The sequence below is a fragment of the Falco punctatus genome (genome assembly GCF_963210335.1).
Source record: "Falco punctatus genome assembly, chromosome: 9".
NCBI classification, from domain to species: Eukaryota; Metazoa; Chordata; class Aves; order Falconiformes; family Falconidae; genus Falco; species Falco punctatus.
In genome coordinates, this window is record NC_137589.1 from 36,850,192 (window position 1) to 36,875,048 (window position 24,857).

Sequence of the window (24,857 nt, forward strand, 5' to 3'; positions counted from 1 at the left end):
CAGGGACGTCCCTGTGGGACAGGGCAAATTCATTACCCAGGAGGGCCCTATGCGGGGCAGGGAAGCCCGGGGAAGGTTTGGGCACTGGCGATTGCTCCTTGGCAAAAGCAACCCAGGCCAGGGCTCATCTCTTTGTCCAGGCTGCGGGTGATGCTCTGCGCTCCACCCAGTCAAGGCAGAAAAGGAAAACTGTCCTCTCCCCCAGGGTCTCCCTGGCAGATCTGTTTTGCCACCCTCAGCTCTTTTCTTTTTCAGCCTGCTTCCCCTCCCCTCCCCTTGAAGTTTTGCAGCCTTGACCAGCAGTTTCATTGTCACCCTTTCAAATGTCACCTGCGATCTCCTGCTTCTCCCGGGCTTGCCCTTCCCCGGATCAGTTCTACACACTTTAAAATAATAATAATAATAATAATAATAATAATAATAATAAGAAGAAGAAGAAGAAGAAGAAGAAGAAGAAGAAAGCAAATCACCATTGCCACCACATCCTTCCCTTTTAACCCTGAGCAAGGCACTGTCCTGGCCGGGCCAGCTCAAGGCAAAGCCCAGCGGAGGTCGTCCCGGGCGCCGTGGCCGGGGGAAGCCCCGGGGCAGGCAGGTGCCAGGGGGCTGCAGGGGGATCGGCCGGGGCAGCCGCAGTTTGACGCGCCTGCAGCCCCGGAGGAGCCGGGCCGGGGGGGGGGGTCCTGAAATTCCGTGGGTTCTGCCCCACGCAGCTTCCCAGCGAAGGGCTCTCGGGCTCGGCTGCCAACCAGCGTGGAAGCGAGAGCTGTTTAGAAGGCTCTTATAAATATCCGTATTTATGCACACCAGCACATATATATTCATATAAGTATGTATATTTATATATGGTTATACGGATATAGAGACCTGCACACACGTGCGCGCATCCATAAGCACCGGCCCGGCACCCGCGCAGGCAGCGGGTGCGGAGCGCCGACCCCCGCGCCGGGGCGGCGGAGCCGGGCGGTGGCACCGGCGGTGGCACCGGGCAGGCCGGGCACCCGGGTTGCCTCCCCGCGCAGCCCCGGCCAAGGCCACGGCCCCGGCCACGGGCGGGGGATAGGGCCCGCGGGGCGCTGCGGTGGGGGGGCGGGAGCCGGGGAGGGGACCGGGAATGTCCCAGGAAGACGCGATCCCGCTCCACGAAATGGACTTTCTTTGCAACCCCCCTCTTCCGAAATTACAAATAAAATTTAAAAAAATTAAAAATGGGGACCGTTACCTAGGGATAGGATTATTTTTTTTTTTGGCAGCGCAGGTATTAGATTAAGTATTTGGGTGCTACGAATATAAGACGAAAATACACCTAATTCCGTCATCATATAGATATAATATATTTCACTCTCACCACATAAATACAAAACATCCAAATATCCAAAACATTCAGAACAAAAGTTAGTAGCAAGGGCTCAGCGCTCGATTCATCCATTATTTTTTTCCGACTAATTGCCTAGAAACTTCAGAAGTAAATAATTTACAATAAAATTACTATTTTCTTTCTGTCCAGTTCCTTCTGTCCAGTTCTGGTCTCTATAATTAATTCTATATTCTACAGCAACCATTCCACTTTTTGTAATTTTTTTTTTTTTTTGGTTACAGTTTGGTGGCACGTATTTATACAGTTTGTAAACGCCATGTGTTAAACTTTAAAGAAAAGAAGAGAAACTTAAAAACCAAAGTAAAGATTATTTTTTTACCCCAAAGAACTAGCTAAGTACAGCATCCCTTTTCTGGCAAATTCAAGTACCGAAATTGAACAGGAAATATTCGATCCGAAATACTAGAAGGTGAAATACATATGTTTGTGGAGAAAATAGCAGTAAGAATTATGAAGGAAAAAAAAAAAAAAAAAGATTGTTACACAGATGTATTTTAAAGTACAAAAATAACAATAAAAGATACGGTTTTAATATTTTACGTTCGATTTAAAGGAAGTATGATCGATATACGAGAGGGTTATTTTAGGAGGAAGGAAGGCTAAAGATTTTTTTTTCTTATTTAGATGCATATTGAAATTATTTGGAAAAATCAAATAGAAAAAAAAAAAAGGAAAAGAAAAATTACCATCGCAACAGATCTGGATGCAAATCGAGTCGCGACTTCCATTATTTATCTGCAGATTTGCTATTGCAGATAAGGTCCGCAGGACTGGCCCGTGGGAATGCAAATTAAAAAAAAAAAAAAAAAAAAAAAAAAAAAGGGGCGTTGTGTTATCTCGAAGGGAGAGACAGTTTTATTCAAAATCTCTGCAGCCCCTGGTTTCTGTCTCCCCGCTTGTCCGTGTATCTCCAAGGCAGTCCGTTCCGGCCCTTCCCACATGCGGGTTTTAAGGTGAAAAAGCGAAGTCACTGGGTGTTTCCCTGGCTGGTGTTGGGGGCGAGCGGCAGGGCGCTCCGGGGGCTGCGTGCGGGGCGTGCGGGACGAGCGGGGGGCACAGGTGGAGCCCCCAGACCCTTGTGCTTGGCAGTCACTGAAGTCTGGGGCGGGGTGGGGACGGGGACGGCCGGGCATCACCTGGCAGCTCCATCCTCCTCCCCGGAATCCTTCTCCCTCGCTCAGCGTTGGCTAAAGCCGCTCAGAAAGAGCGCGGCCACACCGCACCCCGGCCGCTCGCCCTCTCCGTCCCTTTCCTAGCGGCGTCAAAGCAAACGAACAGACAGACAAACACCCCCCCTCCCCCGAACGGACAGACAGACCCCCGGGCCGGCGGGGCAGGGAGAGCTGCGGGGGTTGCCCCGCTCCCGCCCGGCTCCGGGGAGGCGCCCGCAGCCCCTCGCTGCGCCCCAGCCCCGGCCGCCGCCTGGCCTTGCCCCGCGGGCGCCGGGCCCCGCTCCGCCCCGGGCCCCTCTCCGCTCCGCCCCGGCCCGCGGAGGAGCCGCGCCGCGGGACTCGCAGGCTGCGGCGAGGGAGGGGGCTGCGGCAGGCCGCCGCGCCGCCCGTCCCATAAATACCGCCACAAATAGAGACTATAAATATAAATACGGGGAAGTTACTTAGAGTCAGTCCAGTGCTTTTTTCTCAGCGCTTTCTTTATTGTTGGTCCGGGAGTAGGGCTCGAAGGCGGACGAGCTCAGGTAGCGGGCCGACAGTTCCTGCAAGTTGCCCGCCAGCGAGCCGGCCACGGCCAGGGGCGCGGAGGACAGCCGCCCGGCCACCGAGCCCAGCAGCGCGGGCACCGGCAGCCCGAACAGCCCGTGCCCGGCGGCGGCCGCTCCGTGCAGCGCTGCCGGCGGGGGAGGCCCGGCCGCGCTGCTGGCGGCCGGCGGGTGCGGGGAGCCGCCGCCGGGAGCCGCCGCCGCCGCCGCGGTGCCGCTGCCCGCCGTCAGGCCGGGTCCGCGCAGCGCCGAGCCCAGGGCGCCGGTGGCGCAGGGCGGCAGGAGGCCGGGCAGCCCCGGCGGGGAGAGCAGCCGGCCTTGCTCCAGCAGGCGCAGGACGCTGCAGGTGGCGGCGGTCTCGGACACCACCGACCGCAGCTCGGAGTCCTTGCCCTGGTCCTTTTTCTGCTTCGTGCGCCGGTTCTGGAACCAGACCTTGACCTGCAGGCCGGGGAGAGAGGCAGGGTCAGCGGGGCGGGGGGGGGCAACGGGCGGCCCCCGCCAAGCGCCCCGGGATCCCGGCACGGTTCGGCGGGGCGGCGGGGTCCGGCTGCGGCGGAGGGCGGCGGGGCTCCCGCCAGGCGCTCGGTAACGGGGAGCGCTTTAAAAACGCACAAAGCGACCCCCCCAATACACAGAACCTGGCTGCTCCCGGCTTCGGGGTACGCCCGGGAGGGCAGAGGGGAATCAGTGAGCCCTTGGCTCGTTTTATCGCACTGTATCTTTAACCCAATCCGTCTCACTTTATCCTATTTACTGCACGCCAGCAGCTCCCTGGGAGCGGCATCCAGCCCTTTCCCCACCGCTTTATTCTAAGCCAGCTCAGCCACAGCGTCGGGCACGGCGGCGGGACGGACCGCGGCCCCCAGCACCGCGCACCGCGGCCCGGCCGCCCCCCCCGCCCAGGTCCAGCCGCCTCCCCGGGGCACTGCCGCAACAGCCCTTCTCTCCCAATCTCACCGCCGGGGCAGTCTCCCTCCCCTCCCCACCCACTTGAAAAAACGTAACTTTAAAAAGGAATCCTGGAAGCCCCTCAAAAACAAACAAACAAAAAAAATCCCAAACAAAACAAAAAACACCCACGACGGTTTCTGTAACCTATGAGCTATTGAACTTGTCATTCATATCCAGAAGGGGAAAGAAAAAAAAGCTAATTAGCTTGTCAGGGGAATTTCTTGTTGTGTGATACTTTGCAGAAATATGAAACCGGCTTTCAGAAGTTCGGGCTTTTTAGATGCTTTCCCGCACTCTGCCGCGGTTCGGCCCCTCTGGCCGCCCCCGGCCCACGGCCGCGCTGCCGGCAGGATGCGGGGCCATTCGCCCCCTCGGAAACACAGGGACTCCAAACAGAGCCCAGGCTGCAGCCCGTCCCCGCACCCCCCGCACTCGGAACAGCGCTCAGACCCAACAGCTCTAACCCAGCAGCCGCCGGGGGAAGGTGCCAGACCCCCGCCCCAGGTTTTTGGCGGCTGTGGTCCCGTGCTGCGGGCTGGGAGCGGTTCGGCCTCCCCTCGCTTCTCCCCGGCCGCAGCCGCGCGTCTCCGCGCCCAGGGGCAGCCGGCACCGGCGCCGGGCCCCGGCGGGGACAGGGCGGCTCCCCGCGGCCGCCAGTGGGGGCGGGCGCGCCCCGGTCCTGGGGGGGGGGGGGTTGGCTTCGTGGTGGAGCTGCCGCGGACCGCTCGGGCCGGGCCGCCGGGCCCTGCGCAGAGCCCTGCGGGCGCGGACCAGCCCAGGGGGGTGTGCGCGGCCGCGCAGCCAGCAGCCCCCCTCCGCGGCTCCCCCTCCGCGGCCGCACGTAACCGTAACGGCCCCTCGCCGGGGAGCCTCAGCCACGCACTCCCCGGCTTCCGGACACGCGTGGGCACCTCGGGGACGACCCCAGCCTCTCCAGCGGGCCCGCGCCCCTGTCCGACCGCTGCCGGGGCCTGCGCGGTGGCGCGCAAGAGGCGCGCAGGGCTGCGGGGCCGGCCCACCCTTGGGCCCGGCGCGCAGGGGGGATGCCCGGGCCGGGCCGGGGAGGTCCCGCGGAGGGGCCCGGGGCCGGCGCGGCGCAGGCAGGGCAAGGCAGGGTGGCCGGGGCTCCGGTCCCTCGGGGGCTACCTGAGTCTCGGAGAGATTGAGCTGGCGGGCGAGTTCGGTGCGCTCCCGCCCCACGACGTACTGGCAGCGCTGGAACTCCATCTCCAGGCGGTAGAGCTGCTCGGCCGTGAAGGAGGTGCGGGTCCGCTTGGGACGGTCCAGATCAAGCCCCTTAGGCAGAATAATCTCTCTGATTGAACCTTTGGCATCTGGCAAAGAAAGGCGCAAGCAGCTTTACACGCAGGCAACCCTCCTTTCTTCCTCCCACCCCACCCCACCCCCCCCTTTTTTTTTTTTTAATTTTTCCGAGGGAAAGAGCCGTCGCCAGCGCCTTCAGGATCGAGACCCGAGTCACGACGGTGCAGGGTCCCTGAGATTGCGGCACTGCACCTGGCCACTACAGCCAAGGAAGGAAAAAATTAAAGCCAAACCAGGAGAGGACGAAGGAGGGAGCGATGGGGGTCCAGGTCTCTGGAAATAATCCCCTCAGCCCGTTTAAAAATCGGTTTGGATGTATGGCACTGACAGTTAGGACACTGCGGCTTCACCCACGGCTCCTCTGGGAAGCTAAGGAGGGATCCCCCAGGCCGGGCTTTTTGCCTGGAGCGCAGGACTACTCTTTGTTCACCCTGGGCTCCGGGTTGGAAGCCGTCACACGCAGCGCACCACTCCTCAAAATACAAAATCTCATTTTTTTTTAATAAAGATTTTCAGAACAAGTTTCCGATGATGATGATGATGATGATGATGATGATGATGATGATGATAATAATAAAGAGGCAGGCAGGAGTTTTCTGGGCATAGGCAGCGCTTCCCCCGAGCTGGCTGCCTGCCCGCCGTGGGGACACCTCCAGCCCACCCAGCATCCCGGGAAAGCCTCGCCGCCGCCGCTGCTTTGGGATTTTGGCAAACAGGAGGGGTTGGGGTGAACAGCCTTAAACCAGGGCACCAAACAGCCAGCAGAAACCTCACTTTTCTGGTAGCTCCGACCGAAGGAGAGCGGGACAAATCTTATTAGCGTGACTGTCAAGCTAGAGCCAGATTCATGTTACATTAAAGCCTTCCCAACTTTGCTTTCCGTAATTTTACCTCCTCGGTACGTTTTTAATCGGAGACCACCACATCATTTTAGTCTGACCCCTCTCTAGGTCAGTCGGTCTCGCAAGGATTAATTATTGTTTACAAGGCCTGCTTCGCACTTATTTTGTTCCGATTCGGTTCTCTCCCTCCTCCCCCAAAACGCACCTTCATAAAACTGAAACGCCTTCAATTTCTTTAGGTTGTTTGGTTGCTTTTTTTTTTTTTTTTTTTTTGAGGGGGTAGGAAAAGAGTGATTTAATTAGTTTAGCCTGGAGAGGAGACGAGGGCTGGGGAAAATTAAACGTATAACTATAAGAAAAATAAAATTAAAAAGCCCTTCGTCATTCCTCCATTGATTTTAAGGCTGATGGTTATTTAAAAATAGCCCTTTCTGCTGGGCGTTGGGAGAGGGGGGAAGCGGGAGCCCCTGCCCTCCGGAGAGCCCCCTCCTGCCCGCCCCGGCAGCCGGCGGGACCTGCAGCCCCGCGCCACCGTACGCGGCCGCGGCCGGCGGATGCGCGGGCGCGGAAGGAGCGCGCCCGGCCGGCGGGCAGAGCCGTGGCTCCTCCGGGGGAGCGCGGGCCCCGACGGGCTCCCTTCGGGGACGGGCACCCCGGGAAAGCTGCAAAGCAGGGGCGGGGGGGTGGGGGGTGAGGGAAAAAAAAAAAAAAAAAAGCGGGGCTGGCCCGGTGCGGGGCGAAGCCGGGGAGGAACCTCCGCGGCTTAACTTTTCCCCCAGGCGCTGGCGGAGGTTGACCGAAAGCAAGGCGGGCTGGAGCGGGGCTGCAGGCAGAGCCCGGCCGGGGGGGCCACCCCTGCCCCGGAGCTGCAGGAAGGTGCAAAGCACCCAGGGACGGACCGAAGCGAAGCAACAAAATCACCCGTCCCCCGGCGTGAGCACCGCTCACCTTCCCCACCCTGCAAACACCTCGAGCTCATACCTCTGACTAGGATCCTCCTGCAATAGTCCGGGTCAGCCGAACTAGATTTACTTTTATTACAGTCTTCCGTAGCTGCAGAGGCAGAAAAAGTCCCTTGCTGATCCTTCAAAAAAGAAGTAGAAATATTTCCTTCAGACCCTTTGCTTTCTTTGCCCTCTTTATGTCCGTTCTTCGAGACCCGGTTAGCTTCAGTCTCTGAACTGCATCTAACGTCCATTTTGTCTTGTTTCCCAAACATGTAGTGCAATAAAACCAAAACAAAACAACAACAACAACAACGAAAAAATATAGAAGAGTAGTAGAAGAAGAAGACGAAGTCTATGCTGGATATTGCACGGCTTAGGGTCAGATCGGTGGGGATCTGTAAAGCACCTTGAGTTAGGAAGATCGGGTTTTATCCCACTGGAAAAGCAGCGGCTTCCTCAGTCCCAGCGTCCTAATGTGACTGTCCAGCTTCCCAGAGCGCCCAGTGATCAGGTACTCAACGGTACAACTCTAAAATGATTTAATGTCTGCCTTATTACAGAGACATGTAGTTGTTAGACACACAGAGGGACGCGCACTCGCTGTTTCAATTGATTACGGGTAATTTTGCAACCTCCACATTTAGGTTACCTCATGAATACACTAAATTGTTTGGATAATATATCAGATCGTAATGGATGGTTTGTGTGCTTGTCCCCAATCAAGTAGAGTTTAGCCAGTGAATAAACTGAAATGATTGGTCTTGCTTTCAGGAAACACACAATCAAAAGACTGAGACTTCCAGAAAAAAAAAAAAAAAAAAAAAAAAAAAAAAAAGAAAAAAAGGAGAGAGGAAAAAAAAGGGGGGGGAGAAGGGGAAAAAAAAAAAAACTTTTGACAAGATTCACCCTGAATTGTTAGCACCATTAGCAGCCATTATTAACTTTCTTCAGTATGCCTTTGACCTCCCGATTATATAGTGGCTTTCTCCAAAGCACGCCAAATAAATCTGAATAAAGCTGCTAGGAAGGGCTGGAAAAATGCAGTTGCAGGGGGGTGGAGGAAAAAAAAAAAAAAGCCCCCTGAATTCTAAACAAACAAACAGATCCCAGCACGCACACACACAAAAAGTTCTTCCTTCAAGCAGATCTCTCCAAGGAAGCAGGTTATCTTGGCCAGCAGAAATCCTCGTTAACACATCTCCCCACAGACAGCCATCTTAAACTCCTACCTCTCCTTATTTCAGTCCCGATACTTGCTTTTTGTGCTTCTCCCTCTGTGTCTGTGTGTATGTGTGCGTGCATGTGTGTGTGCGCTAATTCTGCACCTTCGCAAACACTGAACCTATTCGCAGAGCCTGCTCATTGAAAAAAAAAAAAAAAAAAAAGAAAGGGAAAAAAAAAAGCCAGCTTTGTGTGCAGTGGATCCAGGAGGGGGGAGAAAGGGAGAGGGGGGGAAAGAGGGAGAGAGGGAGGGAGGGAGGGAAGCAGGGAGGGGGAGAGAGAGATAGCCCGTGAAAAATCTCAACTGTGTGATCCACTAAAGGAGAAAAAAGTTTTACTCTAGCTATTTCATTGTCTCTGCTACAATATCTTTGAGAACCGCAACAGCCAGTAATCCAATAAGACCGTTGATTAGGCTACAATGATTCAATTCAAGCAAATGGCCTTGTGCAAAGAGCATGCTCCAGTCCTTCTTGTCACCTTGCAGGGCAGAAGCCCTCTTCATGCTGCTCTCCTTATTCATTCCTTTATGGGAAATGTAGAGCAAAAGGAGTGAAAGATGGCAATTATCTAATTGGACTATTAACAAACAATTCTCTGAGTGTGGCTGTCTGGCAGTGGTTCTTGGGCGAGGTGAAAGGCCACATGTTGCACTGGCCCCATTCACAAAGAGTTTAGGGGCCTGAGAGGGAGAGAAAGAATTTTCCCTGAGAATTTTTCACACAAACGACGGAGTATCCATCAGGCGTGCTCCTCTCGGCCTTGTCCTCTGCCTGCCCGGGCTGCTGTCTGGAAATGTTACCCACCTGGAGCGGGCTGTGGAGCCCTGCCTTTTGCTGCAGCTGAGATCAGTGGGTAAAGATGGAATGCGACGCCCTTGCCCAGCCTGCTCAGCCCCACGGCTCTCATCCTGCTCCCGCTGCAGGAGCAACAGCCCTCGCCCCATGGGATCCACGCTTTGTCCAAGGCACTGTAATGGAGTGGTGGGTCTGGCGCTAGGGCCTGATCGTCATAAATAGGAAATTCAGGGGAGACAAAAAAAGAAGGGGCAAAAAAGGAAAAGAAAGGAAGGGAAAGGAAGGGAAAATAAGAGAAAGAAGAAAAGGAAAGGAAGGGAAAAGAAAGGAAAAGAAAAGAGAAAAGAGAGGAAAAGGTAAGAAAAGAAAAGAGAAGAAAAAAGAGAAGAGAACAGAAGAAAAAAAAGAGAAGAAATGAAGAAAATAAAATAAAATAAAATAAAATAAAATAAAAGAAAAGAAAAGAAAAGAAAAGAAAAGAAAAGAAAAGAAAAGAAAAGAAAAGAAAAGAAAAGAAAAGAGAGAAGAAAAGAAAAAAAGAAAAAGAGAAAAGAGATTATAGTTGTTCATAGACACATTTCCATGAGTTGTCTTTAGTGGAAATCTTAAATCTTGGTAATTTTTCCACAAATCATAGCATAATTTATTTTTATTACCATTGTCTGAGAAGTCAGATTGAGATTGAAGAGGTGCCCCTAGGATTTTCATCAAGCCCTATCATTTCAACTATATTTATACATACAACAAGATGTAAAATGCCCTTATTATGGAGCAGGTTTTATTTTTTCCTTACAGCCAATGCATCTCAGCCATCTCCGGTGATCTGTTGTTACTAGTTACTACTTGTATGGCAGTCATACCCAGGGGCCCCAAATAAATTGCAGCCCCATTGTGCAAGGCTTCATGCAGATATATAGAGTGGATGGAATGAGTTCATTTCCTCCATGAATTTGCAATGCTGTGCAAAGGCCTGTTGTGTGAAGAGATGCTCATGAAACAGTACTTTTAAGAGAGATTTGGTCCTTTCAGAGGAGGTGCAACAAGTGGATGCTGATTAGTGAGGATGTTTTTCATGTAGCTGAAGTATAGGTTTGCGTTTAGCAAGTAAACTTTGTTGTGTAATGTACATAAACATATACATCAGTATGTATGCATGGGCAAGGTAGTATCAACAGTCCTGGCTGGACGTGTTTGTTTAATGCTAAATAAAAGAAAGTTCTATTTCAAACATTTTTTACATAACAGATATTTTTTAGACATATTAGACATAATGATTCCCACAAAAGGTCTACTGTGAAATACAGAGAGCAATTATAATTATATTTGCATAGGTGTGGGGGAGTATGTATGACATTTCCCCCCATGTTTTCTATTATGCTAATGTCTAGGCATAGGCCATAATAATAAACATGGAGCTATTGAACCCAATTACACTGTTTGAAGCAGAATAGCTGGAGATTAAATATTGTATTTGTGTGGTAATCTGGCTTTTTTTTTTTTTTTTCCCCAAGAAGGACCTGATCCAAGGCTCAGTAAAGGCCAGGGGAATTTTAATTTTGTTCTACATGTGTAATATCTGAACAAATACATTGCAAACCCCTTTTTGTCCATAGAAGTCAGTGCTATAAAAAGGCTTTCCTCTATTCAGTCAGTTAAATTTGCTTTCACATATTATGAAAACAGTGCTGTTGAAGATCTGGAAATTCAAATAATGAGTCTAATCCTGCAGCAAACTTGTAGTGAGCAGACAAGTCTATCCACAGACAGCTCAGTTACTTTAACTGAGGCCCACAATAGCAAAGTTCAGAACTGCATTGGGAAATTCAAATTTTCGCCGTTTATAAAGTCCATATTTTCATTAGTCTATCAGTCATTAGACTTCTTTTCTCCTATTCTCATTTTTTTTTTTCCCCAACAGACTTAAAAGAAAGCATTCTTGAATATTATGTTCTTTCAGGACATAATGTGTCCCCTTCTTACTGTCGGAACTCCATGGATCTCCGTAGCTTCAGCACACCTACATCCACACTCATGTGCCACTGGATAAGCAGATTAGGGGTGTTGTGGTATCCCAGCCAAAACCAGGACCAGGAGTTACCTCTTTTACCTTCAAATAGTGCTTCAAAATCACTTGGCACAGGGAGCCCCTCACCGTATTTGCTATGTAGCTGCTCTGTCGCTTTTCAAATAGTTTTATTAGTTTGTATTAGCATGTAGAAGACTGAAAAAATTGTTTCTGATTGACTGCCACTATGTATATTATTTTTATCTCTGGTTGATTGGTAGGGAAGATACCCAGTGTTGCTACTACTTCCTAAACTCTGCTTTGTCAAAGAAAGGTTTCCGCTCTAAATTCTTTTGAAGGCCCGCATGCCAGGTTGGTTATTGCAGTCTGGGCATGGTGCTGAATTGCTATTGAGCTTCAGTGCATGTGCATGAAGCTAAAAGATTCATCCAAAGGGTTCTGTGTTTAATTCACTTCATTTATTGTATAACATTGATTCACATCCAAGTAATATTCTTTATGAGTGCAAGCTTTTGTCCCCTTGGAGAGTTGGCTCTTGCCCTTCTTTGCTGTCTCTGCATTGCAGAGTCATCCTAGTAGACTTTGGCTTTGGTTGTGTTTACAGGTCTCAGCTGAAGGGGCAGACAGAGCCAGCCCAGCACTCCCAGACAGGCAGGTTATTGTAAAACCCTCACAACCTGCTCCGCTCTCTGCAATGGGCACACATCCCTGCCCAGCCAGGGGGAATGTAAGAGAAGGAGTAAAAGGTTTCCCTAGCACCCTCCCAACCCTGAGTTTAAAAGGCACAGCTCAGGGATCTTCTGAATCAAAAGACTTATCTCTGTGTTTTATAGCTATAAGTAGATTTTTCTTCTATTAATTTGCCTAATTATTTTGATTCAGACTCTTTGCTTTTGAATTTATAGACGTGTTTGGCAAGCAGTTGCTAGGCACATTTTTTGGATGCGTGTCTAGCAGAGGAGATATGTTCAGCCTTGGGGCTGAAGGTCTTCCTAGCTGTTTCCTATTAACAGAGGATATGGTAGTTATAGCAATATATGTGGAAATGTCAAAGAGGTCCTCCCACACATTCAACACCCTTGGTCACTGTTAAAGGCAAATGAAGGAGAAACAGAAAACCTCATTATTATGTGCACAGGTGCTACATTTCTCTTGGACAGGACATTTCTGTTCAGCATGAGTGACACTCTGTGAGCAGAGAAGACGATTTTCATGAAGACAGGAGGTTCACCAGAAGGTTCTCCTTTCATACAGGTCTCAGGGCTGTGCTAATCATCGAGAACATTGAGCACCTTCTTGAAAAAAAGTCCACAGCCTAACAACTATGTTGCTTTACATTTATTCTCTGCTAGGGAAGAAATTGCCATACAATTTAATATGAACACTGGAAATTTCAGCCTATACATACTACCGTGTATTCAGGGGACATTTAAGAGGCATATGATAAGCCCTTAGTTGAAGATGGTAATTTGTTCTAGTGGGAACTGGCTCCATCTCTTGCCAGTTAGCCAAGAAAATGGTCCTCTTCCCACACATGTGAGCAGTATCCTTGAAGAGCAGGACTATGTCTTGTCTTCATCAGGAAGCTTTACACTGTCTTTGACAAAAAGGATTGAAGTCTCTGACTCAGTTCACCTTTCTGTGTGAAGCAGAAGATAAGGCTGTCATGTTTACAGTAGTCCACATGGCTAGAAACAGTACTAATTCCACTTTCCCAAGGACTGATGCCCAGGTATATTTGTGTTGTTCAATGGCATGTGAGTCCCCAGAACATGATATAAAAAACATCACATGGTGTGTTTTATGGGAAACTAAACATCACAGGCTCATAAGAACTCTAACAGGTACAACACCAAGACAAAGACAGTTTCTCTCTCTCTTTTAAAAGGGCAACACCATCATGCGTGGCTATGAAATAGATAGGGGTGTAGCTCTATTTCCAAATAGGCTTCATCAGCTCTTATGCAGGTGTTGTGTCCTTCATGCCAGTGCACTATATATTCCTCTTCAAGCAAGAATTCTGCAAGTCAACCGTTTAAAATAAATGAGCATATACAGACACCTATTTAAAATAAAGTATCAAATCAAGATAATATATGATATTCCTTGTAGCTTTTACATTCCCATGCTTTGCTACACTCCTGCTTACTAGCCTGATACAGAATACAGAACTAGCTGCTCCTTAATTTTCCTGCATACTTTGCCAGCAATTGCAGTATTGTCTCTTGCAGATACTAAACTGAGTGTATTGGCAGGACTTAGCAGTGCTGTTCTGGAGGCCAGTAATAATGAGCCATGGGTATCACATGTGTATCATGATTAATCACGTTGAGGTCATTATGAGCTGCCCCTTACAGTTATCAATCTGGACAGTAGATTAATACAAAGCTTCATTGCCTGTATCATGCCCGTGGCATATGCGAGCCATCTGAACAGCGGTGAGATATGATTCTTTTCAGGAAGGAAGACTGTGAATTAAGAGGAAATACTGTTTGTTCACTGACAGCAGAGTGAGAGCCTTTGGTTTCAGCCTCAGCCGTGTCACTACCTCCCACCATAACCACCAGCACCAGAACCCTCAAACTCCCTCCCTTCATTTCACCCTCTCCTGACGGGGGTATTAACTTTACTACCTTTGCCTGAGCACTCATGAGTATTTGCTACCTCAGAAGCTGTTAGCCCATGAGCCTTTACTATCAGTGGTAAAGCTCTTGCAATCCCAATCATTCCCATAGTCAATGCAAGCAAGGTTAAGGTTTAAACAGCACAAGAGAAGAAGTTTGCAAAGGTGACATGTTCAGGGTTGTAGATGTGACCCCGGTGTGACTTTTCAGTACTTGGAGTTTTAACATTGAAGACCTATGCACCAAAACAGCAACAACAAAATGTCAGATTTTGGGTTTAAAAAATTCAGTTCTTTCATTTTGAAAGCTTAAGTCAGACCAGATTGATCACAAAGCATGTCTCAAATACTGATAGTCATGGTCTCCGGGAGACAGGGGAAGGCTGTACAGGAGACTCTTGCTGAGATGAGCCTGTTTCTTAGGTACCATCTGGTAACCAGAGTGATGTGAGAGATCAGAAGCTGTCCCTTCACTCTGGGGTGAGATAAACTTTGCCATCATCCCAAGGCTGGTGTAGTATGGTAGCCAGTAGACTTGGTGAAAATCTTTAAATGTTATCTTCTGATTTTTTTTATTGCTGGTTTTACCTTACTGTCAAGTACTTCTCCCATGTGAAAATGGGAAATGTCAAGGGAAGCTGCAAGTACAAACCATAACCAAAATCAAATCTGTTTTGGAAAGGTTTGTCTACCTGGGTGCTTTGGTTGCATCCAACAAACAGGAGGCTAAAAAGGAAATTCTTGAACTATAGGTCTTGAAGGTTAACTTATACCATAACAAGAAATGTGGTCACCTTTATGGGAAGTTTTGGACTGAATGTGGAGCTTGAATACTGGCAGGATTTTGTTACCCGGAATATAGCAGTATTTCAGACAGACACTTGAAGTAATGTTTCGATATATTTCCTAACACTTTGTAGGGAAAATGATGGAAAAGGTAGGCAAAAAAATCCAGGTGGTTTGGTTTGTTAAAACCTGTCGGAGATTGTGGTCGGTTTAGGGTGACTTCACTTTATGGTGAACATGTTACCTGATGAATTTAAACACCCTGGGAGGCTGAGCATCATGGTGGCAGGCAACTCTGAACATGGTGAAGTGCAAGGCAATGCAAATCATCAGTGATCAGCTGTATAGCTTGAATAATCTGAAAAGTCTTGAATTTCCAGGAATCTCTGAGGAAAAAGAACCTGCAGCAGCAGTCATCAGTGTCTGATTTACCGCAATGTATAGCAGCAGCTTACAAAAAAAAAAAAAAAAGATTATTTGGATTTATTAAATAGAGATAGAGCAGAATGCAAAGAAAAAAAAACCAAAAACATCAGGATAACACAGGATTATGCCATAAATCCACATTAACTCTATGTTCATTCTTTTTATCCTCTTGTCTCACGAGGTATATAGAAGAGTCTGAAAATGTTCAATAAATGAGAATAAAAAGAATATAGAGCTGCTAAGGCTTACATGAGAGATGGCAAAGACTAGAATTATTTTTCTGGGAAGAAGAACATGAAAGTGGAGCTGATTGTGGAAGTCAAAATTCTCAAGCAGATAGCACTGGACTTTCTTTTTATTTTATCACATGAGAACAAATATCAGGTTAAATTAAAAAGCAGCAAATTTACAATAAGAACTCTGAAGACACATGTCTCACGACCTATGGGAGTTGCCGTTGCAGGAGGTTACAAGGCAAATACCTTGGCTTGATTTTAAAGTGAGTTGGACGTTGTTAGGATTACCTCATTACACAAGGTTGCAAGCAGAGATCAGCATGATTGAATCTTACACCCCAGGCTGGACACTCATCGCACAAAGGAGTGATACAGAAGCAGAAGCATATCAGTTTGGGATTTAGCTTGTTCTTCCTTGAAGTACCAGGAGTAGGGTACTCTGTAGTAGATCAGAAAGATTGGTGGTATCGGCAAAAAAACCTAGAGTAGTATATTGCAGATAGCATTTAACATTAATACTTATTACTATGTAACTTGTGCCTCTGGTAAGAAAAAAAGTAAGGGTGTGATCAGTGGAGGAGACAAGTCGTTTGACATAACCACATTGTAGGGGGAGTGGGAAAGCATTCAGTGAAATCATTTTGCTTTAAGTGTCCCTTCCTAAGGACAAAAAGAAAATTTTCTGGGAAAGCACAATTTAGCTTGAGCTTCAGCATTAGTAGGAAAGGCAAAGGCACAAGGATTATTTGCTCTAAGACATGCTTCTACCAAGCAAACGGACACCTTGCTACTAGTTTTGTGCAGAGCTGGGACTTTGGAGATGGAAAGGTACAAGACATATCTAACATTCTGTGAGGCTAAGGGGACAATCTGTCTTCTGCTGGTACATTACCCAAAACGTGAAGGGCAGCTCAGCAAGTGATGCTCTCAAAAACTGAGTCCACCGAAGTCTGGAGCACTGGCAAACGGTCTGTGCTTTGTGTGTCCACAGAGCACAGGAAAGGAGAAGGGAGGAAAACAGCAAGAAGAAATCTTTCGTACTCCAACAGATTTGTACTCCAGCAAAGGGATCTACAAAATTTGGAAACCAAAGTCTATGGGCACCTTTATGGCAGGAGGCATATTCCCTCTCTGTGTGCAAATGGACAATTTATTATGTTTTCCAGTTCCTAGAAGGAAATGGTCTGCAGAAGAGAAGAAGAGGTTCTAGAGTCCAGATCCATGCTGACCAAATTCTAAGACTTGCTTTTGCATGAAAGAAGTAGTGCTGGGCACATAGTAGTTGCATAGACAGGAAGAAATAATTTGGCCAGAAAAATGGCAATAGCAGTCTTTTTACCATATCCCTCAGTTTCCTATTAATGGATATAAAGGTGTTTATACATTGTTATTGTTTTGCTTATTCATTTACATAACAGAGAGATACAAATCTCAAAGAGTATGTTTCCAAAGGCTGGGATATTCCTAGGATATTATTTGGCTGTTTTTATTGCTAGGATGTTTCTACTACCCAAGAACAGAAGAAAAGTGAGGTTATGTTAACAATATCTAGAATCCCCATATCTGTTTATGCTCCCGATGGATTAGATGCTGTGCAAAAAGACTGAGCATGCTTTAAGGTATTTACAACCTGAACAAGACTAATTGGATAAAAGAATAAATATGGTTTATTTTATTTTTATAGATGGAAGAATTTTTTTAAAAAATTATTTTATAGATGGGAAAAAATGAAGCACAGAAAATGCTATGCTTTCCTGGTGGTGCCAGAGGGACTGAATGAGATCATCAAGGCCGTGATGTAAGACCATTCCCCAAGAAAAGAAAAAAAATATTCAGGAGGCAGAGGGGTTATTCAGCAGGGAAGCTGGGTAACTAACTGCCAAGCCCTCATTGTTGAATTCTAAGGTGTGGAAATGATGCTGCCTACTCCTTGCCTTTTATTATGGCACACACAAGGTCCATGTGATGGCTAGCTGTGAAGGACAAACGTCTGGCATGTCTTTGAAGGGCACACTCTTGAAACGCTTACTCAGATCCTCATGTACCAGGTAAGAGAAGCAGAGGTCCAGCCATAGCAGCCTTCTTGAGTTCAGGAGGATGCACAGCTCTGAGTACTGGTTCTAAGCTCTTCCGTGGAGACACAGTGCTACTAACATTATTAAAATTGCTCTTGATTTAGGCTCCTGCCAGATTAGGGTCAACTCCAATGACTACTCAGTTAGCAACCTACTGCCTGGTTAGTACGAAGCTGTTCCATGCAAATTTTCCTCTTAGTTTTATCCTGTTGTCTGTTACTCCTTCATTTCCTCCTCATGAGGAACTGAATTGGACCTTTTGGGGTCTGCCTCCTTTCATCATGGGAACTAATTCACCACTACGTTGGCAGCGCTCCCACTGCTGTTAATGGGAATTATGTACTTTGAATGAAGGAGAATGAGGCCATAACTCTTTAAGAATTATGCTATTAAGACAGAACAATGTGTTTTATTTTTATATAGAGAATTACATATGAAGAGTCAAAACCACTTTGTGGAGAAAAGGGATAATAGACTGTACTTCGCAGAGCTGTGTGGAGTGGTGCTCTGATTCAGAAGGAAAAGGACAAATGACAGTACAGATGTGCAGAGAATAGCAGAAAAGCTGGACCTTCAAGGTGATAAAGCAGGCAGCAAGTTTCCTGACAGAACAGACATGGCAAAGGGGAAATGGAACGATGAGCTACTGAAAATAGCTAAATGTCAGCTGGGAGAAAATAAAAAGATGTTTTAGAACTTCAGGCTGGAGTAACCCCTCAGTCCTCCTGCTGCCAAACAGAGGCCAGTGGTTAGCCTTGAATTAATCGCCGCAGGTCAGTGGCCATTGAAATGGAACATATTTTCTTCCTGTTCACCTGCCTCTGTCACCTCAGGACACGAGATGTGTTGGGGAGATGCTGTGTGACACATGGGGCCGTGTTGTCCCATTTGTTCCTGCAAAGTCTTTCCAGTTAGGCAAAAGAGCATCGCCCACTTGCCCAAGTTTGTTTTTATCGGCAGGTTGCTATCGAGTTATGCTGCAAACCTGAGTGCAATGAACAGCCACGCGCTATGTGGTGGGGAGGCTGCTCAATGTGAATAGCTGCCTCCTTGTCAGATGGAGTGTCAGTTGTGCTGTGTGGGAAGGCCAAGGCAATGGTCCTTTCAGGAAAATGAATGCCACATCTGGATTTCTTTTCATTTCATTATGTTCCTAACCTTTGTGTCCTTCCATCTTCTTCCTTTTTAACAGGATTCATGCAGTTGCCTGCAGTCTGACAGGGATAAAAGGGACATATGCTCATGTTGCAGCCCTTTCTGCAGCAGGATGTGAGCCCACTGCCAGGTAGCTCCGGCCCTGCCAGCAGCATGGCGCTCAGTACCCTGCCTGCCCTGCCGTCAGAGGCCTTGGGAGCTGCAGGGAAACTCTGTGGTGCTGAGTTTGCTGCATTTGACTACTGGCCATGGCTCTACAGAAGCTGCAGTCACTGAAGTAGCTGAAATATAGATGAGCCCACAGGCTGTCTCTTCCTCCAGGAGGAAGTCTCTGGAGGATCTGGATGCATGTGCTGCATCTCCCAGCCTGCCTTCTGCCCCACTGCCCCCCAGGTGCCTCCTATAGCTGCTCTGCACGGCTCGGTGCCGGCACTTCTGCTTTGGCAGGGGCTTTTCAGCTGTGGTTGAAACCCTGCCTGCAGCAGGGCAGGGGGGCCATGCACAGAAGGCAGCACGGACCCTGCCAAAGGAGTATTTAAAGAAGATGAAATGTCCAAACAAAATGGTCCAACCCAAAATATGCTTCACAGAAAAGGCCATACAGATGATAGTCCCAAACATCCCCCTCAAACTCAACCGTGCTAGAAAGCTCAGCTTGCTTAGTTTAGTTCAAGGGGATGATTTTGTTGCTGCCCATTAGTCTGGAGCTCAGTCATACAGGACAGTGGGGCTCATTCTCAGAAATGCTAAGAAATGTTCGTACAAAGTTGCTGTTTGATTAATTTGATCCCCAGGACATGCGGAAAACTCAGAGAAACATGTTTTACCCAAGTACATTTGCAGTCAATAGTGTCTTCCAGTTTTATTTTTTGCATAGAAACAGTTTTTGGCATTATCAAATCCCTGTCTAAGCATTTACTAGGCAGCTGCAGTGAGGTAAACGAAACTTTAATGGTCTTCAGTTTTGCAGAGGTGAGATGGAGCGTGAGCAGGTGAAGCAACTTCCCTAAAGTGGGATATTGATCTTGTAGCAGTGGAGTGGAGCCTTGCAGGGCTTTGCGGCTCCATTCCATGTTTGCAGCACTTCTGTCCCAATTAAAACAAGTCAAATAATACAGACTCATAACATTTGAAATAACTCGTCTGAATCATTAAAAAATATTTTTTAGATGTTAGGATTTCCCTTTTCACCACCCTCTTTTAAAATAAATTTTTAATATAATGTCCAGGAAGAATCCTCTTCTGCTATATACAAAATGTAAAGTCTGCTATTGAAATGAAATGCAAATAAAACATTCAACGAGTTCCAATATAGCAAAGCACTCAAGTATGTGTTTATCTTTAAACACATCTGGAGCCCCATTGAGTTTGACAGGACTACTCATATGCCTAAAGATAAGCCTGCTTTTGTTGGATTGTGGCCCTGAGGATGTAAGGGCTAGGGGAATCATTTTCATGCTCTCTAGAAAGGGCTTTAAATCACTTTTGTTTAAGGCGAGCTAACAGGTCGGATGTAAACATACCTAACAAACCAATAGATCAAGATTAACTTTTATGCCGAGCCACTTGACATCTCTAGAAATTACTTACTATTGAAGTTTGGTTCTTAAAGAAAATAACGATCCAATTATTTTTTAAATGAAATAGAGCTGTAGGAAAACCTTGATATCTCCACGTGGGAATTTTGTTTTTTAAAAAAACAAATAGGAGAAGAGTGACATAGCCATGTTAAAGGGAATGCCGTGTGTGTGCCTGAAGGGCAGGAGAGTTAGGTGGATTATTAGATTTCAGCACTTGAAAGGAGAAGCAGTGTGGTACATAATAAGACTTTGACAGATCATCTGCCGTTGGTTTTGCTGTTTAGCTGGTGATGCTCTGAGATTAACAAAACAGACAGGCAGCAGGGCAATGCAGCCCTAAAAAATAACAGGTGGATCTAACACAATATCTTTCATTTGTGGATGTTAAAGAATCTAAGCCGAAGTCCTTGAAATCAATGGAAACGCTCTCATTGACTTCAAGGGGCTTTGCATGAAGCCCAGCATTTCTGTCCCATTTCTGTTTTCAATTGCTCCCGATCCACTGCAGGTCGTGGGGACTCTGCCACACCAGTGTGGTACCCACAAGTGGGGCAGCAGTGCAGTCTCCCGCCTCTCCATCACTTCCCACAGTCCCCGTGTGCCACTGCTGCCTGGGGGACTGCATTGCAGGTGCAGCCTGTGCACTTCAATTTAATTCCTTCCCAATGGGGCTTGAAATCATAATAATAAAGAGCAGTTGTTGGTGTTGTTTTTTAAAGAAAAAACCAGAATTGCTAATGCTCCAGGAAAACATTGCTTTTTAAGTGTTGCCACCTCTGCTTTGTGCCTCATCGGGAGTCTAGGTCTGAAAAGCAATGGGAAATGCAAGATAAGAAAGCCCTACCATCTAGGCCAAGCACAGCAATATAACATCGCTTCAGCGGTAATGACAATGGAGAAGGAACAGAATGCAGTCAGGGGATAATGGTGTCCTGCTGGCAGCTAAATATGAAAGCTAAAGCAGAGACATTTATAAAATAAACAAGCATCAGGGAAGATGAGACATTTATTACAGAGCAGGAAATAGTGATCTTTAACAATGGTCCATTCCATTTGCTCTCATTGTTAAAGAAATAAAGTGGTGTAAATTAATGCTTTGTCTCATGTATGTTTTATTGTTCCTCAGGCCATTACGAGACTGTACTCGGTTTAGTCTAGGGGAGGGAATTGCACAACATCTGATCGGAGGGCTGCTTACGGGTGCAAGCAGGCCAGGAGGAGACATGCTTGTTCCATGTCTAACTCTGTATAGTCTTCTGATCGCCACCAAAAGTGATAGGCCAGGCTGTATGACACCGACGTATGATGTAAGCGGTTTCACATGATGACAGAAAGATGCGCTGCAGCGTGGTGACATCATCTTGGTGGCAGAGGCTGCAGTTTCTGCACCCCACCCCTGCACATCATGATGCTGTGGCTGCTTCTCCCAGTGGTGCCAGCTACAGCACGAAGTAACTACATGATGATGCAGGTGGAATAAAGGAAGGCTGAGAAAATGGCTGCTTCCCCCTCAGTTAGAGCTCTCTATGTCTCTGTCGTATCCGCTGCACAGACGGGGTGTGTGCTGGAGGGTGGCAGTGAAGATGGAGAAGTGGGTAGGAGAGCCCTATGGCAGGAGTTCTGCCAAGGAGAGGGTAAGGGGAACCATACCCTTCGTCAGAGGGTAAAATTGTATTGAGACGGTGACATGAAATGCATTGCCGTGACACGGAAAGCTCCCATGTGCTGCCATACCATACATTCATTCTCTATGGGGCACCAGCTCCGTGTTTCATAGAAAAAACAGCAGTTAATGCAGATCAGGGTCAAAGCAAAGCAAAATCCAACTTCTTCTACCATTTCAGAGAGAAAAAATAATATTTGCAAGAAAGGTTATGCTGCTTGACATCAATGTGCCAAATAGGGGGGGAAAAAAGCAGAAGAATTTGGACATAATTAAGTAGTCAAGTTCCTGTCTGGAATGAGGCCCGAGCTGAACCTCCACTCTTTTATTAACCTTCTGTAGGGGGGGGGGGGGGAGGGGGGAAGACATTAAAAACATGGTAGGGTCACAGTGACAGGTGAGGAAGAAAGAAGGCATATTTAAGTTTGGAGACAAATGTGTGACTTAAAGCCATGAGATAAAATAAAACCTAAAGAAAGAAAACACAGTTGACCATCAGAAGACATTTTCTAGCAATCCTTCTTTTTTTATATATTTTCTCTCTTTTCTGAGCTATCTGGTGGTATAATGGTGGTATAAAAACCTCTCAAGATTGCAGAGTAATTCTCATGGATTGTTTTAAAATTTACATCTGGACTGAAAAATGTAAGAAAATACTACTGAGTGAGGATAGATTAGATAGCCTAATAGAGCATTTTCCCCTCCAATTTCCATTAAGGTGATTAGCTGGAATGTTGCTTGCAGCATATTACTGAAAAAAACACTAGAAACACAGACATATAGTGGATCAAATATCTCAAAATAATAATTTATTTTGAGATATTTATATGTGTAGTAATAACAGTGATATAAAAATCCATCTCAGATATTTTATAACTCTAATTAATGTCTGAGTGAATCACAGTCTTTAATGTATGCGTCTTGCAACACTCCCCAGGAGAAGAGATTTGATTCAACTGTTTAAAATAAAAGAAGCAGATATAAACAGGGACTTGGTTGTCTGGTGTGCAAGGGCAATCAGGAAAATTAATCTGAATTAACTAAAGCATGAATTTAATTTGGATCCTTCTGCCAAGTTCTATTTTGCACATAATCCTCATTCAGAAGGAAAGTGTCTTCCATTGAGTGGGGAGTATTAGGCTCTCGCTGCATACCTGTTGACATCGGTATCCATTACCAGTTTAGAATGGATTAGTTGCACTGTCCAGGGACCATTAAATAGAGAATTTGTTTGCATTTTTCTATGCTCACAGTTTGACGGGCAAGCTGCCAAGCATTTTAGAATTAACTGCAGGAAAACATCACCTCCTTTACGGTGGAGAAAGCGGAACTGGCAGGGCTCGGTCGTGTCCTGGGGAACCGTAACTCGCATCGCATCAGCAGGGTGGCACGAGTGGTACAGCACAGCTGGACCACGGGTCAGGGCGAAGGGCCACCGAGCCCAAAACCCGGTTGTCGGGTCGGTGTATTAAATAGATCACGGATGGGGAAAAAAAAAATAAAATTATTAACAGCCTTGGGAAGACGGGAGGAGGTAGTGCTTTCCAATAACTGCTTTTTTTAAAGATAACACTTTCATAATTTCAACTATCTGCCACATAACCCCCGCCAGTTTACCTTCTCCCGTGGCCGCACACTCATCCCGGTGCTCCCTGCTCTGCACGGCAGAAGCATCTTCCTCTCCCTGCATCCAGGCACCAGCCAAAGGTTGGGGGGGGCGGTATTTTAAGTAAGTGGTTCATCGGGAAATTGGTGTTTGACGCTTGGTGTTTCTAGCTTTATTTGAAACTGTGGTAAAATAGCGCCAGCGGGAATAAAGGGAAAAGGGAAAAAAAGAAAAAGAAACAAAAAGAAAAGAAAAAAACAGAAGGGGGAAGCAGACAAAAAGCTCTTCTGAAACGTGAGCGATGCTGACGCCCAGCCTAACGCCGCAGCCCCCCGGCCAGGCAAGGAGCGACCCCTCACCCCGCCGGCCCGGGCAGCCTCCCCCCCCGCCCCGCTCCCGGCCCGGGCAGCCCCTCGGCGGTCCCGGGGCAGTAGCCGCAGCGGAGGGAGAGCGGCGGGGCCCCGGGACCCTCCGAGACGCCCTGGCCAGGGAGGCCATTTACCTGCCAAGAGCGGCCGCAGGCGCCGGGTGGGCCGCCGCAGGGACGGGCGGCACCGGAGCGCCGCCGACACCGCCGCCTGTGCGGTACCTTGACCGGCGGCGGGGAGGCGGCGGGCGAGAGCCTAGCGAGGCCGCACCGAGGGCGGCCCCGGACGCTCACCGTCCCGCAGCGCGCACCCGGCGCCGTGCGGCCGGCGCGGGAGGCACCGACGCCCACCCCAGGCCGCCCCCCCGCCGTCCCACGCGGGACGCCGCTCGGCCGCCGGGCTGCTCTCCCGCCGGGAAGCCTCGCCCGCCCCGCAGCGCGGCCCGGCAAGGGGCCCCGGCCCGGGGAATCCCGCCCGCCGGCGCCCTCCGGGACCCGGCCCCGGGACGGCGGCGCGGCCGCTGCGTGGGGCGGGGCGGGCACCTCCGGGCCCTCCCCACAGGGCTGGCCCCCCCCCAACGCCCGCCCACGCGCGCTCCGCCCCCCCGCAGCTCCGCCCCCCCGCTACCCGCTCCCACGCGCGTCCCCCCCGCGCGCTCCGCCCCCCCGTTGAGAACATCCCACGCACGCCCCGCCCGGCCACCGCCCACGCGCAGTGGCTCCACGCGCGTCCCTCCCTTCCCCCCGGAACGGGGGGCTCCCCGCTCTCCTGCCCCTCCGAGGGGAGCGGCGGGTCCCGCCGGCCCCAGGGCGGGCGGAGGAAGCCCTCGCCGCCGCCGCCGCCACCGGGAATTGCCGGCCCCGGTGCCCGGTCCCTGGGCGCCCCCTCCGCCCGCCGGTCCCGGGGGCAGCTGGGAGGCACCAGGCCGAGCCCCCCGCCCGCCTCCTCCGGCCCAGATGCTCCCGGGGCGGGCGGGAGCCGCAGAGGTTTCTATTCAGGACATAATGCGGGAACAAACTCCTTCTTTATTTTTATTTTTTCCTTCTTTTTTTTTAGTGCGTGCCACGTCCCAGAGTGGAGCAGGACCCGAGCTGCGAGCCCCGGCGCACGGCGATGGGCTCACGCCTCTGCCGT

At 48.8% G+C, this 24,857-nt stretch overlaps 1 protein-coding gene across 4 annotated transcripts; it reads right to left on the reverse strand.

Annotated features, from left to right (window-relative positions):
• Positions 1 to 1,535: 1,535 nt before the first annotated feature.
• On the reverse strand, positions 1,536 to 23,989 carry VAX1 (ventral anterior homeobox 1). Of its 4 annotated transcripts, none has more exons than XM_080403279.1 (3): positions 7,196 to 23,989; positions 5,196 to 5,383; positions 1,536 to 3,536 (listed from the first exon to the last, which is right to left on the reverse strand). In XM_080403279.1, the coding sequence occupies exons 1-3, from the start codon at positions 7,431 to 7,433 to the stop codon at positions 3,000 to 3,002; spliced, it is 963 nt and encodes a 320-aa protein (XP_080259405.1). In that variant the 5' UTR covers positions 7,434 to 23,989; the 3' UTR covers positions 1,536 to 2,999. The 4 variants fall into 4 exon arrangements, with proteins under 4 accessions (XP_080259405.1, XP_080259403.1, XP_080259404.1 ...); XM_080403277.1 differs by having other exon boundaries at positions 3,426 to 5,383; positions 7,196 to 23,537; positions 23,858 to 23,989; XM_080403278.1 differs by having other exon boundaries at positions 3,426 to 5,383; positions 7,196 to 23,156; positions 23,367 to 23,989.
• Positions 23,990 to 24,857: the final 868 nt, after the last annotated feature.

What these genes read in the sequence shown, in the direction of transcription:
- VAX1 (XM_080403277.1), bottom strand. Translation starts at nt 7,433, where the DNA reads ATGTTTGGGAAACAAGACAAAATGGACGTTAGATGCAGTTCAGAGACT. An exon ending in CAGGAGGATCCTAGTCAGAG is followed by an intron (nt 5,384 to 7,195) that starts GTATGAGCTCGA and finishes TTTCTTTGCCAG; the next exon opens with ATGCCAAAGGTTCAATCAGA.